We start from the raw sequence: 15,845 nt of genomic DNA, 5'->3' as shown, positions 1-15,845 counted from the left end.
CAGAGAGTTGTGAATCTGTGGAATTCTCTGCCTCAGAGGGCAGTGGAGGCCAATTCTCTGAATACATTCAAGAGAGCTAGATAGAGCTCTTAAGGATAGCGGAGTCAGGGGGTATGGGGAGAAAGCAGGAGAGGGGTACTGATTGAGAATGATCAGCCATGATCACATTGAATGGCGGTGCTGGCTCGAGGGGCCGAATGGCCTACTCCTGCACCTATTGTCTATTGTCTATTGATCTTCAGCACAAGAAGCACGGAATAAGCCGACGCATTTAGTACAATTAGCACAGGGCTTCTCTATAAAGCTGTCCACTCCAGCAAATTCCAATTTGTTACATAGATGCTTAGAAATAGATGCAGATAAATTTTCCATTGCAGCTGCTGGAAAACTGGTGAAGCTCACACTGAACAGCTGGGCTCTGTGAAGAGACCACCATCAGCAAAAGCAAGTGGCTGTGAAGAAACCTGGGAATTCTATGTATGCACACACCCACATCGCAATCTCATACCTCCTGCTGTGTTGGGATTTAGAGATCAGGTGTCCTTTAATTTTGCAGTCCTGATGTCAATTGGTGAGTAAACGTGTTGGCAGCAGCCCAGTATTACAGTGCCAATAAGCATCTATCATAACATGACAAACTGAATGGGCAAAGTCTTTTTTACATGAACAGACACATTAATCCTGCAAAATTGTTACATTTTTGGTAGTTATTTGTAACACCAAATCACATACACACATCTTTACACTAAGGGCTGCAGGGAAAGGGCTGGGAGCTATAGACCAATGAGAACATCTGCAGACAGAAAGTTACTGAAGAGTATTCTGATGGATAGAATATACGTGCAATTAGATGGACAAAGGTTGATTAGGGATAGTCAGCATGGTTTTGTACATGGGAGGTCACAAATCGGATTGATTTTCTTGAAGATGTGACCATAAAAGTTGATTAGGGCAGAGCTGTAGATTTTGTATATATGGATTTCAACAAAGCATTCAACAAGGTTCCACATGGTGGGCTGCTCTGGAAGGTTAGATCTCATGGGAACCAAGGAGAGATAGCTGAATGGATAGAAAATTGGCTTGATGGGAGGAAGCAGAGGGTGATGCTGGAAGATTGCCTCTCGGACTGGAGGCCTGTGACTAGTGGTGTGCCTCAGGGTTTGGTGCTGGGCCTACTGCTATTTGTCATCTTTCTCATTGATTGGATGAGAATGTACATGGCAAGATTAGCAAGTTTGCAGATGATACAAAGGTGGATGGCATTGCAGATTGTGAAGATGGTTGAGAAAATTTGCATCAGGATCTTGATCAGTTGGCGAGGTGGGATGAGGAATGGTTGATGAAATTTATTAGAGAAATGTGAGGTGCTGCATTTTGGAAAGTCTAACATGGGCAGGACCTTGACAGTGAATGGTAGTGCTCTGGGAAGTGTTGTACAGCAGATGGATCTCGGAGTGCACGTACATAGTTCCTTGAAGGTGGCACAAGTAGATGGGGTGGTCAAAAAGGCTTTTGACATATTGGCCTTCATCAGTTTGTGTATTGAGTGTAGAACGTGGGAGGTCATGATGCAGTTATATAAGATGTTGATGAATCTGCTTTTTGAGTATTGTGTTCAGTTCTGGGCACCATGTTATAGGAAAGATGGTGTTAAGTTGGAAAGGGTGTAGAGAAGATTTACAAGGATGTTGCCAGGACTCAAGGGTCTGAGCTCTAAGGAGAGGTTGAGCAGGCTGGGAATTTATATCCTGGAGCGCAGGAGGATGAGGGGTGATCTTCTAGAGGTGTATAAAATCTTGAGAAGAATAGATCGGGTGGACGCACAGTCTTTTGTCCAGAGAGGGGAAATGGAGAACCAGAGGGCATAAAGGTTTAAGGTGAAGGTGGAAAGATGTTATAGGAATCTGAGGGGTAACTTTTTCTTGGAAAGGGTGGTGGTAAATGGAACGAGCTGCTGGAGGAGTTAGTTGAGGCAGGGACTATCGCAATGTTTAACAAGTAATTAGACAGGTACATGGATAAGACAACTTAGAGGGTATGGACAAACACAGGCAAGTGGGACTAGTGTAGATGGAACATGTGGGTCAGTGTGGGTGTTGGGCCAAAAGGCCTGTTTCCACACTGTATGACTCTATGACTCTAAGTTTGTAATTGACAGACATGAACCTGTTTGTACCAGTATGAGTAGGAATGGGATCCTATTGTGGTTCAGAACCTTCACTTGATGCTGGGATAATTCTTCTGTTTATAAGCAAAATATCTTTTTTCAGTGGACATCTCAGTTTGAGTCTTTGACCTCATTTCCAATTGCCTTAACAAGGGTTCAGTGCTAAAAAGGAGATGATGGAATTATATGCAGGGAGACATGATAGAATTATATACAGTGCTGTTTGCTGAGACACCTGGGTACTGGGAACCTGGCCTGAACCCCAGCCCTCTCTACTGTTGTGCCAAGAAGCTGGAGCAAATCCAGCAGTGAAAATTCCAACAATGAATTAGTCCATGGCATGGTGCAGAGAGGCTGCCTGTGCTTGGAAAGTAGTTTTGGTTACAAACAGCACATGTCCTGCATAGTGAGAAGGATATGAGTTGCTAAGGGATCCACATCTTCTCTGATGACTGCAACTGGTACATGGCTTTCAGTTGCAAACCTAGTTCAAACATATATATGAGAATGCAACAGAAGATACAAAGTGCTGAAGTCTTGAACTCGGCAGGTCTGGCAGCATCTTTAGAGAACATGGTTAGGTGACATTTTGGAGTGAGGCCCTTCATCTGACTGATTGTAGGGGGGCGGGAAGAAAGTTGGAAGAGAGGAGGGGCAGGACAAAACCTGGCAAGTTATAGGTTGATGCAGGTGAGGGTTTTTTTTGTTGATGGGTAGATGGTCGGACAAAGGCCAGAGATAAAAAAAACAGAAGGTGTGAAACAAAAAGATTGAAGATTTGTGAATTGTGAAGCTAGAGGGGAGAAAGTAGATGGAAGGGGAGGGGGAGGGGAGAAATTGGTGTGATTCCAGATGGGACATAGGGCGGGGGGGGGGGGGGCAAATGCCAGGGTGGGGGGAAAGAAGGGAGGGTGGGTTGTAGTTGCCTAAATTGGAGAATTCAATGTTCATGCCATTGAGTTGTAAGCTACCCAAGCGGAATATGAGGATCTTTCTCCAGTTGGCATGTAGCCTCACTTCAGCAATGGAGGAGGTCCAGGACATAAAGGTCAGTATGGGAATGGGAAAAAAAGTTACAATGTTTAGCAACCGGAAGATCCAGTAGACCTTGGTGGACTGAACGCAAGTGTACAGAGAAACAGTCACTGAGTTTGGTCTCGCCAATATACTGGAGCCCATGTCGGGAACACCAGATACAGTAGATGAAGTTAGAGAAGGTGAACTTGAGCCTCTGTCTCATATGGAAGGACTGCTGGGGTTCATCGATTGAGGTGAAGGACGAGGTATAGGGACAGGAGTTACATCTCCTGCGGTTGCAGGGGAAAGCACCTGAGGACAGGAAGGGATGGGTGGGAAGGAACGAGTGAACCATGGAGTTACTGAAGGGATACATGTGGGTTTTATTTTGTTATATGGTTGGACAAAGGCCAGAGATTCAAAGCCAAAAAGTATGAGATAAAGATAGAAGACTTGCAAATTGTGAAGTATATAGGTGGAATGGGATGGGAGAGGGTGGGGGAAGGTGGTAAATGGGTGGTGAATCCAGGTAGCCACATGGAAGAGAAGGAAAAAGCCCACAGAGGAGAAGCAGGGGGCGAGGGAGAATAATGTTTGTAGGTTAGTTTTCTAAAATTGGAGAATTCAATCTTCATACCATTAGGTTGTAAGCTCCTCAACCGGAATATGAGAAGTGTTGTTCCTCCACATCGTGTGGCCTCATTGGAGGTGGCATAAGACAGAAAGGTCAATATGGGGATGGAAAGGGGAGTAAAATGATTCGCAACCGAGAGATCCAGCAGGAATTGGCGGACTGAGTGCAAGTGTTCCACAAAACAGTCGGCCAGTCTGTGTTTGATCTATCCGATGTTAAGGAGGCCACAATGGGAACACTGAATGGAGTAGACGCCCCACTCAGCTTGTTGTTATGCATTAAGTGCTTATTTGGATGGTGATACTGGACTGCTGCCAAATCATTGGATGGTGTAAGAGATGCAACTTTAAAGGGCACTGGATTGCCAAACTGCAGCATTGCTGGAGATTTGAGACTCCCGGACAGGTGTATGTGGCGGGGCAAGTTTAGTCGCAACCTCTTTTGTTGACAAACTGCCCAGGGCCTTTAGTCTTTCTCATTAGCAGACTGTACGTGAAGAGTCAAAAGAGTCGAGAGTTTTATTGTCATATGTACCAAATCATGAAATAATAAAGTTCTTGTTTACAGAAGCTTAACAGTCCCTTAAACACAAACACACAGATAATATATACCAGTACAAAAATGATGATAGTTTTTTAAAGTTTGCAATTTGTTATTAGGTATACTTCATTGCAATGATGTTACTTAGATTTCCACTGTCTTAGTCATTGAATAAAAACCTATATCAAAAGTCTGAAGAAGGGTCTCGTCCCGAAATGACACCTGTTCCTTCTCTCCTGAGATGCTGCCTGACCCGCTGAGTTACTCCAGCATTTTGTATCTATCTTCGATTTAAACCAACATCAGCAGTTTTTTTCCTACATAAATTAAATGGTATATTCTAACAGTGAGGTAATTTTAACCCAGAGAATTGATGTGTAGTATGCTATTTCAAAGTCATTATTCATCTCACAATGGCTGTTATTATTGGCGGTTGCAATTAATTGTTTCTGAAAATGAAGTGGTGAATCATGATCACCTTCTGCTCTGTATTTTGAGGATTACTGGGAGTCAAGGTTAGCTTTGTAGCAACACTGCTGTAATCTCAAATGGACAATTAAAAAAAAATGTTTTGTTATGTGAATTTTCACTCATTATTCGGATGATTTAGTTCCAAGTTTACAAAACATTTACTTTACAGTTAAAAATTGTGCAAGAACATGCTTGACATTAGTGTAGTCAGAGCCCCATCATGTGGTTACAGACTATAGTGCAAGGATCTGGATCGAGTAATACCTTGGCAAATCGAGTTGTCTTTTCAGCAGTTTGAGCACTCAAGGCCCAAGATATGCATGCATACTCCTGGCAAAATGTGTAGAAAGAATGCCTGTATGCAATAGACGCTATACAATGATGGGTAGTCTGCCAAGCATCTGGTTGTATTTTAGTTTAGTTTAATTTAGACATACAGCACGGAAACAGGCCCTTCGGTCCACCGAGTCCGCACCGACCAGCGATCCCCGCACATTAATATTATCCTTCACACGCCATGGATAATTTACACTTATACCAAGCCAATTAACCTATAAACCTGTATGTCTTTGGAGTGTGGGAGGAAATCGAAGATCTCGTAGAATACCCACGCAGACACAGGGAGAACGTACAAACTCCGTACGGACAGCACCCGTAGTCAGGATCGCACCTGGGCCTCCGGCCATGCAAGTGCTGTAAGGCAGCACTCTACCGCTGCGTCACCATGCCGCTGTATTACTAGAAGAGCAGAGAGAATTAATGAGATTTGAGAACAATGACAGCTGGTCACCTAGGATACATGGGGTAAGGGAAAAGAGAAACAGCAAATGTAGTGCAACAAATCTTGCTCTGTGCATCCTTCGAGATTGCTATTAATCTTGGCTTTCATTCTGTCCATTCCGAGAATTTATAGCACCATCTCTTCAATAAAAGTGGGCTCCAATAATGTTTGGATCTCCTTCTGATATAATGTCTGCTCCATTAAAAAGAGAGAATTGTTTTATAATTGTTGTATGTGCCTATTATGAGCAAATGACTACCAATGAGTATGTGAGATATGAGTGTGGAAGTTGAAAGTATGTGTAAAGATTAAGGAGGACAATGTGTGCTGATGAGAAAATATATTAATTCAAGTATGTTGCACTGATTTTACTGGATTAGAGGTTGATTAGAGGTAATTGAGTGTGGGGAAAAGGCATCGTGGTCAAGGGGCATTGAGGAACATTGTGCTGCGAAATCAGCCCTTCACATCCATCCTGTTTGCAACTTAGCAAAATTACCCCAATACAGAGTGCCTGGAGAGATTCTCTGAGAGTCAAAGGACGATCTCCATCTTAAGGTCCAGTGCATTCCCCAACTGTATGTCTATAGGTGTTTTAGCCAAATTACAGAGATCAAACTATAAATAGAATACTCTTTATTGTAAGGCAGTAATGCTCAGTAACTGTGGCTAGTACAATATTATCAAAAGCTGTCCTCCTCATATGACAAGCACCTTGTGAGTCCTGAGGTGTTTTCTCCCGAGAGGCCCTGACTTCTGGCAGATCCCCTCCTCCTGCAGACCGCATGTCATCCACTCGGATTTAGCTCTCCAGTGACTCCAGACCCACATGCTGTCCAGTGACAGATTTATCATGGACCTTTTGCTGCAACTTAGATCCATGTTCATCTGCAACTCCTCTTCTAGATCACATCCTTCTGGGCGTCTTGAGTGTGTACCAAACAATTTATTTGAAATCTTCACCATATAGCTCATGACTCCCAGAACTGCTGTAATCTTGCTATGGCTCCATCTTGATAATCCTGCTATGATGTGGTGACTAGGGCACTCTCACAGAATCTCCCACTTCAAACCATCTCTTCTGACTTTGTGACACAATGCCGCCACTCTCTTATTTTTCCCTCCACATGCTTTTCCAGGCTACCCAAAGTCTAGCAATTATTTCAAACATTGATCAATCGGCATTTTAGTCAGATAGAGAATTGGCTGGTTGGCTGCATGAGCAGAAACAATGTCAGCTGGTGACTCATGAACTGGTTGACTCTTGTCCAATAACTACTGCTTCATGATGTGGACAACACTTCCAAATTGGATGCATCCTAGAAATCTGCAGAAGTAGGAGAGGAAATTGTGGTAGCACACACTTTCAGTACTCCTTGGATTCTGGGGCAGTACCTGTCCAAGTCACCCTGCAACCTCATAGCATCTTCCTCACAGTTCACACTGCGAACAGTGAGAACGTGCAAATGTCACACAGATAGCATCTGAGGTCAAGATCGAACTTGAGTCTTCAGTGCTTTGGGGCAGCAGTTCTACCAGCTGTGCCACTGTGCCACCCTTGTTGTGGTGCACATGGACCTTCAGTAGGTGTTCGATAAGATGCTGATGTGCAAGTTGATGCATATTGCATAAACAGAAGTGATTACAAGGATAAAAGGTTGGCTGGTTAAGTCAATAGAAGATCATGCTGATTGACTGTTTTTCGAATTGGAAGAAGGTGAATAGTGTCCTTCTCCATAGATTGGTGTTTGTGTCATTATTTTTATTGATCTACATTACTAACTTGGACTTGGGGATGTCACTCACAATTTTTAAATTTGCCGACACCACAAAACTTGATTATATTGCGAACTGTGTAGAGGATAATGATAAATTCCAGCAGGATAAAAACAGACTATTGAAATGGACAGAAATGTGAGATTAAGGATAGCGGAGTGAGGGGGTATGGGGAGAAGGCAGGAACGGGGTACTGATTGAGAGTGATCAGCCATGATCGCATTGAATGGCGGTGCTGGCTCGAAGGGCTGAATGGCCTACTCCTGCACCTATTGTCTATTGTCTATTGTCTATTGTCTATTGTCTAAGTACATTGGTTGAAGTACGAGAAGGGGCAAATGAAAATAAAGGATTGACTTTTTAATTTCCCTTGCTACTTTCCGTGATTTTTGCAAAAGCAGGGAAGTCATGCTGAACCTCCATCACACTTTGGTCCAGCGTCCACTGGAATATTGTGTTGTATTCTGGTTGACTCGTTATATGAAGGATGTAGTTTTGGTGAAGTTCAGAGAAGTTTACGAGAATGTTTCTTGGGACGCGAGGTGGCAGCTGCAGCAATCATTTGAAGGGGCTGGGATCATCGGAAATGAGGTGGCAGAGGGAAGATTGGATAGAAGTATATCACAGTAAACAGTAGACAATGGGAAGCTGTCTCCATCAGTGGAAAGGTTGTGGATGAGGATGCAAAGCCTGCAGACATGACAGAGACAGATTCCATTGTGGTCTTCAAAAGAGCACTGGATAAATATATGGGGAGAATATATGTGAAGGGCAAATGTGTGGAACTGGTGAAGAGCCAGCATGAATACCTTTGGCTGAATGGCCACCCTCTGCGCTTTAATTATTCTATTATTCCAAGATTCATTGTGTGAAATCATTGTGTGAAATCCTTGATTTCCTTTGCAACATCTGTCCCATCACTACCTGAAAGACTATTGAGGCTGATCAGCTCGAACGGTGGCTTGGTGTACTTACTGTCAGATTTTGTATTGTCCCTGAATCTACATTTAACTGGAAGCTAAAATTATAGTATTTATCAACCAGCATATCTGTCATGTTTCTCTGCCTGTATATGCCTTTTAATTTACCAGTGTCTTATCACATTTCTATTGCAGCCCCCTGTGAAGCTAGCGCTTTCTTCTGCCACAGCAACATGTGTATTAATGACACCTTGGTCTGCAATGGTGTGCAAAACTGTGTGTATCCCTGGGATGAAAATCACTGTAAAGGTAATTGCCTTTTCCCTTTTCTTCATGCAGACGTTGTCCAACTAAGATAGCTAATGTGTTTTCTTTTCAACTTTATCATATTTTGAAAGTGGCTATATTATTTTTAGGGCTGGTCTTTTGCAACAATGTAATCGGAAAGTTGCAAGCTCCAACATTCTATCAATCAAGTAGTGCCGAAAAGCTGGGAATAAATGTAATTAGCTGACTGTCAAACCATTGAAAACTTTCATTGTGACGTACCAAATCTTACATTGTTTTCTGTGTTGAAGGACTTGTAGATGTCCAAGGCATTTATAAAACGACTGTACACATCACTAATCTGTAAATCACTCTGATCCATATTTATGTTAGTCTTACAAAGCAGAGGCTAAATATTATATCATCAAATGCTTGTATTTATAGGTTTGATTGGTATGTCTGTCCCATTATCAACAATAACATAAGGTAGGTCCTACCTGACACTGAGAATCCTCTTATACCTGGAACATTTCCCAACCCATCTAGCACTCCCCCCTTACCGTGCTTCCCCCAACCCCACTTACCCAACTCTATTCTCTGCCTGTCCACCTCCACTCCATTGCAATGTCCAGTAATGTGTTAACAAATTTATGGTCATAATGTCTACAGACCATATTGGGGAACATTACATCAGTTTTTTCTTGGTGCCTCGTGATGTTAGTTTGCTTCCTGTTTTGAAGGCAAATTGCCGCGGTGCATTTTTAATGTGGCTGATGCCACTCAACAATGTAGCACTGCATCCATCTGGAGTGGATAATGGAAGTAAGCAAATTGCAGAGATAGTAACATCAATCCTCATATAATATTGCTTTAAAGCAAAGAGTGGGGATAAATGGGCCCCTTTCAGAATGGCAGGCAGTGACTAGTGGGGTACCGCAAGGCTCGGTGTTGGGACCGCAGCTATTTACAATATACATCAATGACTTGGATGAAGGGATTAAAAGTACCATTAGCAAATTTGCCGATGATACAAAGCTAGGTGGCAGTGTGAACTGTGAGGAAGATGCTATGAGGTTCCAGGGTGACTTGGACAGGTTGTGTGAGTGGGCGGATGCATGGCAGATGCAGTTTAATGTGGATAAGTCTGAGGTTATCCACTTTGGTGGTAAGAATAGGAAGGCAGATTATTATTTGAATGGTGTCAAGTTAGGAAAAGGGGACGTACAACGTGATCTGGGTGTCTTAGTGCATCAGTCACTGAAAGGAAGCATGCAGGTACAGCAGGCAGTGAAGAAAGCCAATGGAATGTTGGCCTTCATAACAAGAGGAGTTGAGAAAAGGAGCAAAGAGGTCCTTCTGCAGTTGTACAGGGCCCTAGTGAGACCGCACCTGGAGTACTGTGTGCAGTTTTGGTCTCCAAATTTGAGGAAGGATATTCTTGCTATTGAGGGCGTGCAGCGTAGGTTTACTAGGTTAATTCCCGGAATGGAGGGACTGTCATATGTTGAAAGACTGGAGCGACTAGGTTTGTATACACTGGAATTTAGAAGGATGAGAGGGGATCTTATCGCAACGTATAAGATTATTAAGGGGTTGGACATCTTAGAGGCAGGAAACATGTTCCCAATGTTGGGGGAGTCCAGAACCAGGGGCCACAGTTTAAGAATAAGGGGTAGGCCATTTAGAACAGAGATGAGGAAAAACTTTTTTAGTCAGAGAGTTGTGAATCTGTGGAATTCTCTGCCTCAGAGGGCAGTGGAGGCCAATTCTCTGAATACATTCAAGAGAGAGCTAGATAGAGCTCTTAAGGATAGCGGAATCAGGGGGTATGGGGAGAAAGCAGGAACGGGGTACTGATTGAGAATGATCAGCCATGATCACATTGAATGGCGGTGCTGGCTCGAAGGGCCGAATGGCCTACTCCTGCACCTATTGTCTATTGTCTATTGTCTATTGTAATATCTGTCTTTACAAGGTATCTAATTTAATATTATTTAATAGACATGCAAAGGAGTCAGAAAGCTCAGCAATGGGAATCTTTCCCAAGCCTGTGCTATTTACGTTTCATCAATTCCTTGTAGCAATTCATAGTCCACACCCTTCAATCTTGCTGTAGAGGCAGCCTTAGTGGATTTTTCAACTGAGCCTCACCGTGTAGTCATTAGCTTACAGGAGAGTGGAATCTGAAAGGCTCTTTCTAACTGTCCTGCTTGTAGCCAAAATGCCCACAGGCAAGGATTCACCCGTAAGCTAATCTCCAAAAACTGCAAGTGTCACTACAGTATTTGAACTGGTGTGTGTGCTCGTTGCGTACCTGCTTTGTATGGCTCCTATAGTGCCACATCAGAGCTCTGAGCTTGTCCAAAGCACGAAGGTAGAGGGAAGGTAAGGAGCTGAATGTCAGGAGACAGGGACCTGGTCTGGAAGAATGTAGACAATGAATACTTTAAGGATATGCAGCTTATATATTAGAAGAGGTAGGGAATGACAAAGAATGTCTCTCGTCCTCTCCACCTCATCGACCAGTTTATCAAGTTCATCACTTCGTATTGAGGCAGGACCAGTTTCTGTTCTGGTAAAGCTATCATCTTCTAATATGTGGAAAGACTTATGTCACTATTATAGCCACAAATCACCTTCTTATTGCAATGTTCAGGCTTGGGTTTATTTATTACCTGCAACCACCGGTGAGGTATCACAATGAAGGGTAGTTCAGATCGTAGTGGGATGAGAATCAGGTATGCACAACAATGCCACTATCATTGAGGATCAAATGGGGATTTTGCAGATTTGAACAAAGGGAGGATCTGTTGAAGATGAAGTAAGGACTTATATACCTGGATTAGTATTCAGCACAGTGGCTCATCACTATAGGAACTTTGTGCCATTATACTTTTCAGTAAAGACAGATAAATGTACTAGGTCTGTGTGGATACAGATAATGCAATGGCTAAGGTTCTAAGGATAGACTCAGTATCAACATTCTCTTGTTATTTTCATACTTCTGCATAGGCTGAACCTAATACAGATTGAATTGAATGCTTTGAGAGAGAGGAGAATTTTGTAAAGTGGAGAAGGTCCCGAGGCTCTGAAAATCCTCTGAAAGATTAACTAACGTCAGCCCAGTCCAGCGTAGCCAGAATGTGATAGAAACGAATGTAAACAATCATGTCAGATCGAAAACCCATGCAATAAATTAGACGTACATGAGGCCAGACTGGGAAAGTGATCCAGTGGAATTATTAGTGCTGGAGTGGTTAATTCCAACATGTCATTTGCTGATGGCAGCGATGGGTTCAGTGAAAAATGAGGCCAAGAGACTAAGTAAATATATATTTTTTAAATTTATAACTGCAGGCAAGATATGTAACTTGTTAATCAGGCTGAAGAAGGGTCTCGACCCGAAACGTCACCCCTTCCTTCTCTCCAGAGATGTTACTTGTCCCGCGGAGTTACTCCAGCATTTTGTGTCCACCTTTAACTTGTTAATCAATTGTACAACTGCCTATGTGTAAATAGTTTACATGGTTGGTTGAGTTTATTTTCTTTTCGAAAAGGATGCTGCCTGGTCTGCATAAATGAGTAGGGTACCTTTAAGAACTAATCTGTTTAAAGTGGTATAGCTCTGATACATTGTACCAAAGACTACTTTTTAATGAGAGTTATTGCCCTCAAAAGGTGTTCTGGTGCTATCTCCTTCTCTGTCCAATCATCCCTATCCAAACCAAATTGAAGCATCTCACATTCACTATAGAGGGACCAACGCAGAAGAAAATGATGGCAAACAAACCATGAAAGTAATTTATCTGTGAGGGACATGATAGGAAACGAAAGGCCTCATGACATGCAAAGTCAAGGGAGTGGCCCTCAATATGTGTGTGGGAATTTATACACAAGGTGACGTTAAGGAAACATTAGGTTTCCGTACATTCAGAGGAGAGTGCATGTGATGAGATCAATTGAGATTGACGATAAGAAGTCACTTGCAGGGTTGGATGACGGAAGACAGTGACAAGATCATTCGAAGAAATTTGTTCTGCTACGTGGGTAGATTGTGGAGCGGTTAGTAAGAGTTATAGAATTATCATTCACTAACTAGTTCCACTTTCATTGTGAAAGATAGACCATGGAAACAGGGCCTTCGGGCCGATGAGTTTGTGCTGACCATCAACCACCATTTACCCGACACTAATCTGATCCAATTTTATTCTTAGCACATTCTCTAACTCCCCCTAGATTCCACCCCTCGCCTACACAATTAATTAACTCCCGTGTCGTAGAAATATACCAACATCCCTTGATAACCATAAATGTATGAACACAAACATTATTGAGTATCACATTGAAACAGATATTAAGATGTTCCAAACAGAACCTCAAGTACTCTAACACAGCTGCATTATCCTTCTTCTGAGTGTTCCTAGGCTGCTTCCACTTTTCTCACTTCCCAGATTAAGTGGTATGTCTAGCATTAGAGATTTATGTCCAATTTAAAACTGAACACAGTAAACTAAACCAGTTGATCTATGGAATCATTGATCAAAGAATAAACTTCAAATTGCATATTTTTGGAAGGAAACTACAAGACAATTTAACACATCTGTTGGATTTATAGGACTGTAATGTTAATTGCTGGTAACTTTGAAGAATGGATGCAAGAAAAGATTAGCCACGCGCCTTGTGTGATTTTTGTTCAATGTTTGAGCACTTTATAGTTGAGTCAGAGTTTTCAGAATTTTTCACGTGATTTGTAAAGGATCACCCTTGAAATAGATTATTGACATGAACAATATATTGTACGGTTTTGCTAATTGATTGAGTCCCCACCAAATATAAATTTCCACAATGTGTCAAAAGGCTTGTTTCCGCGCTGTATCTCTAAACTAAAATCTGAACTATATCTAAACAAAAATCTGAATTTGTTCAATAATGTTCAGAAAGAAAAAGAAAAAATAATAATTACAAGAGTGAGAACATAAAAGATACATGCAGATTTAGTAAATAAAACATTCACCTGTATACCAAGGTTCACTTTTCTTCCACACATGAAACAGGCTTTTCGACCCATCAAGTCTGTGTCAACCATTAATCACTCATTCACACTAATTATATGATTTTCCTCTTTTGCATCCACTCCCTACACACTAGGGACAATTTTCAGAGGCCAACACATATAGAGACCAGGAAAATAATGGAATTGATGAACAATGCAATTGGAAAATCAGAGGGTGGTTTTCATCGTGAAACATATATAAAAAATGTTATCTGCACGTTTCTTGAAGCCAGCTGTTTGCAGTGGGTGTAGTGACCATGCCTGCTGCCACACTAACCATCAGAAAGCAAGTTAACCCTTTGGATTGCATCCACACTACAGAGGAATAAAACATTAAAGAAATACTTGTGTTTGGGGCGACAATAGGGCACAGTTTGTAGCTAATGTTGACTGTTGACCAGCAAAAATGGTTAGAACATACCTTTGGCGATCCCACTATGGAAACGTGTGAGGAGATACCACATATTTTCATTGCAGTGAGGTGTAATACAGTGTGCGGTGTGGTGTGTGTGACTAGAGAAATCTCCGGAAGATATTCACATGGCAATTGATCCTTCTGAGAAACTCCCACCAGGTTCCGACCAACCGTGGATAACCTGGCACAGTCTCAACAGACTGCGAACAGGCATGGGGAGGAGCAAATCAAACATGCTGAAATGGGGATATACTGAAGATGCGGCAGACTGCGAGTGCGGATGGGGCCTCCAGGCTATGGAACATCTCCTGAGCTGTGACATGCTGCATGACACATGCACTGCAAAGGATCTTGCAGAGGCCAAAGATGTGGCACTAAAATTTGCTCGCTATTGGCAAACAGTTGTGTGATGACACAAAATAATAATAGTGAGGTATAATGTAATGACAATCCCTTCTGCAATTGCTGAAGGCAGGAGGGTATTGGCATTGGGACAGAGTGTGGTGTCAGAAGGGGAGCAAGCATTCCTGCCAGAAAAGCTGAAGAACTTTGAGAGAGCGAACGAATACACTTTGCCTGACACATTTGCCAAGATAAAAAGCGTTTTTAATGTTTCTGACATATAAAATATAAAACACATAAATGTTATCTGCGCGTTTCTTGAAGCCAGCTGTTTGCAGTGGGTGTAGTGACCATGCCTGCAATTATGAGATTAAACTAAACAAAACATAACTAATTAATAAAGATAGTTTAGTCCCTCAATCTTCACAGACAAAATTAGGGATGGGAAATAAATGCTGGTCTTGACCTCTCCTGTATGCACCTGTTTGTATTGGAAAGACAGCAGGAACACAATAGAGACTCAGATTTTGTTCCATTCTTCTCCATTGTAAAGATGGGTATTATTGTCCTTTCATCAAACTGATCTGAACATACAGCATGGAAACAGGCCATTCAGCCTGCCGTGTCCATGCTTACTATCGATCATCCGTTCACACTAGTTCCATGTAATCCCACTTTTTCATCCACATTATGGACAATTTTTCCAGAGGCCATTGGAGTTCATTCTGCCACTGTCATAGTATTGCCAACTAGGGGTTTGTAGCAAGATGCATGAAGTTTTAAACAGTGGTCTAATTATAAAGACTACTATTACATTACACATGTTGTGACTTTCTATACCTAACTATATATTTAAATGGCGTAATTTACAAATCAATGGTGTAATGTACAAAGTTAAAGTCTTCTTACACTACAGCTACAATACCCAAAGAATGCTTCATGAAAATATAACTGGATTTTCTTTTCCACCGTTATAGAATCAACTTGAGACATAAGAACTACTAACATAACCAGCATGTCCTGGTCTTTTCACAGGCTAGGTTTTCTGTCTGATTTCCTATCGTTAGTCCTAGGGGATTGAGGGAACTGAACTCCATAAGGAGTTTAAAATCCAGGTTAATGGAAAAAGCTCTGAATATCAGAGTGTAACTTTGCCTAAGAATCCCAAAGTAGATGTGAAAAATACTGCATCCTTGGCTGCATTAATTTTAAAACACATGACTGATTGTATATAAAGCTAACACACAGAAGGAAATGAGGATACATGCTCAGATCCACCACACAATCCATTTCCTTAATTTGACAAGCAGCCATTTTCCGCATTCCTGGTCCGAAGGCCAAGTTTACAAAAGTTCAGTCTTCAGACTTTAGAGAAACAGCGTGGAATCAGGCACTTCACTCCACTGTGTCCACAACAATCAACCATCATCCCGTACAATAGCATTATCCTACACACATTAGG

General features: G+C 42.0%; 1 protein-coding gene across 4 annotated transcripts in view; it reads left to right on the top strand.

Annotated features, from left to right (window-relative positions):
* The window catches only part of neto1l (neuropilin (NRP) and tolloid (TLL)-like 1, like), a 178,986-nt gene that overhangs the window by 140,508 nt on the left and 22,633 nt on the right, over positions 1–15,845 (top strand). For all 4 annotated transcript variants that reach the window (XM_078397825.1, XM_078397823.1, XM_078397822.1 and 1 more), the window contains one exon: positions 8,502–8,615. In XM_078397825.1, coding sequence (XP_078253951.1) covers positions 8,502–8,615 — 114 coding nt within the window. The remainder of the gene's footprint in view (positions 1–8,501; positions 8,616–15,845) is intronic.

This window comes from Rhinoraja longicauda, chromosome 4 (genome assembly GCF_053455715.1).
Source record: "Rhinoraja longicauda isolate Sanriku21f chromosome 4, sRhiLon1.1, whole genome shotgun sequence".
NCBI classification, from domain to species: domain Eukaryota; kingdom Metazoa; phylum Chordata; class Chondrichthyes; order Rajiformes; family Arhynchobatidae; genus Rhinoraja; species Rhinoraja longicauda.
This window is presented reverse-complemented; position numbering and strand designations above follow the sequence as displayed.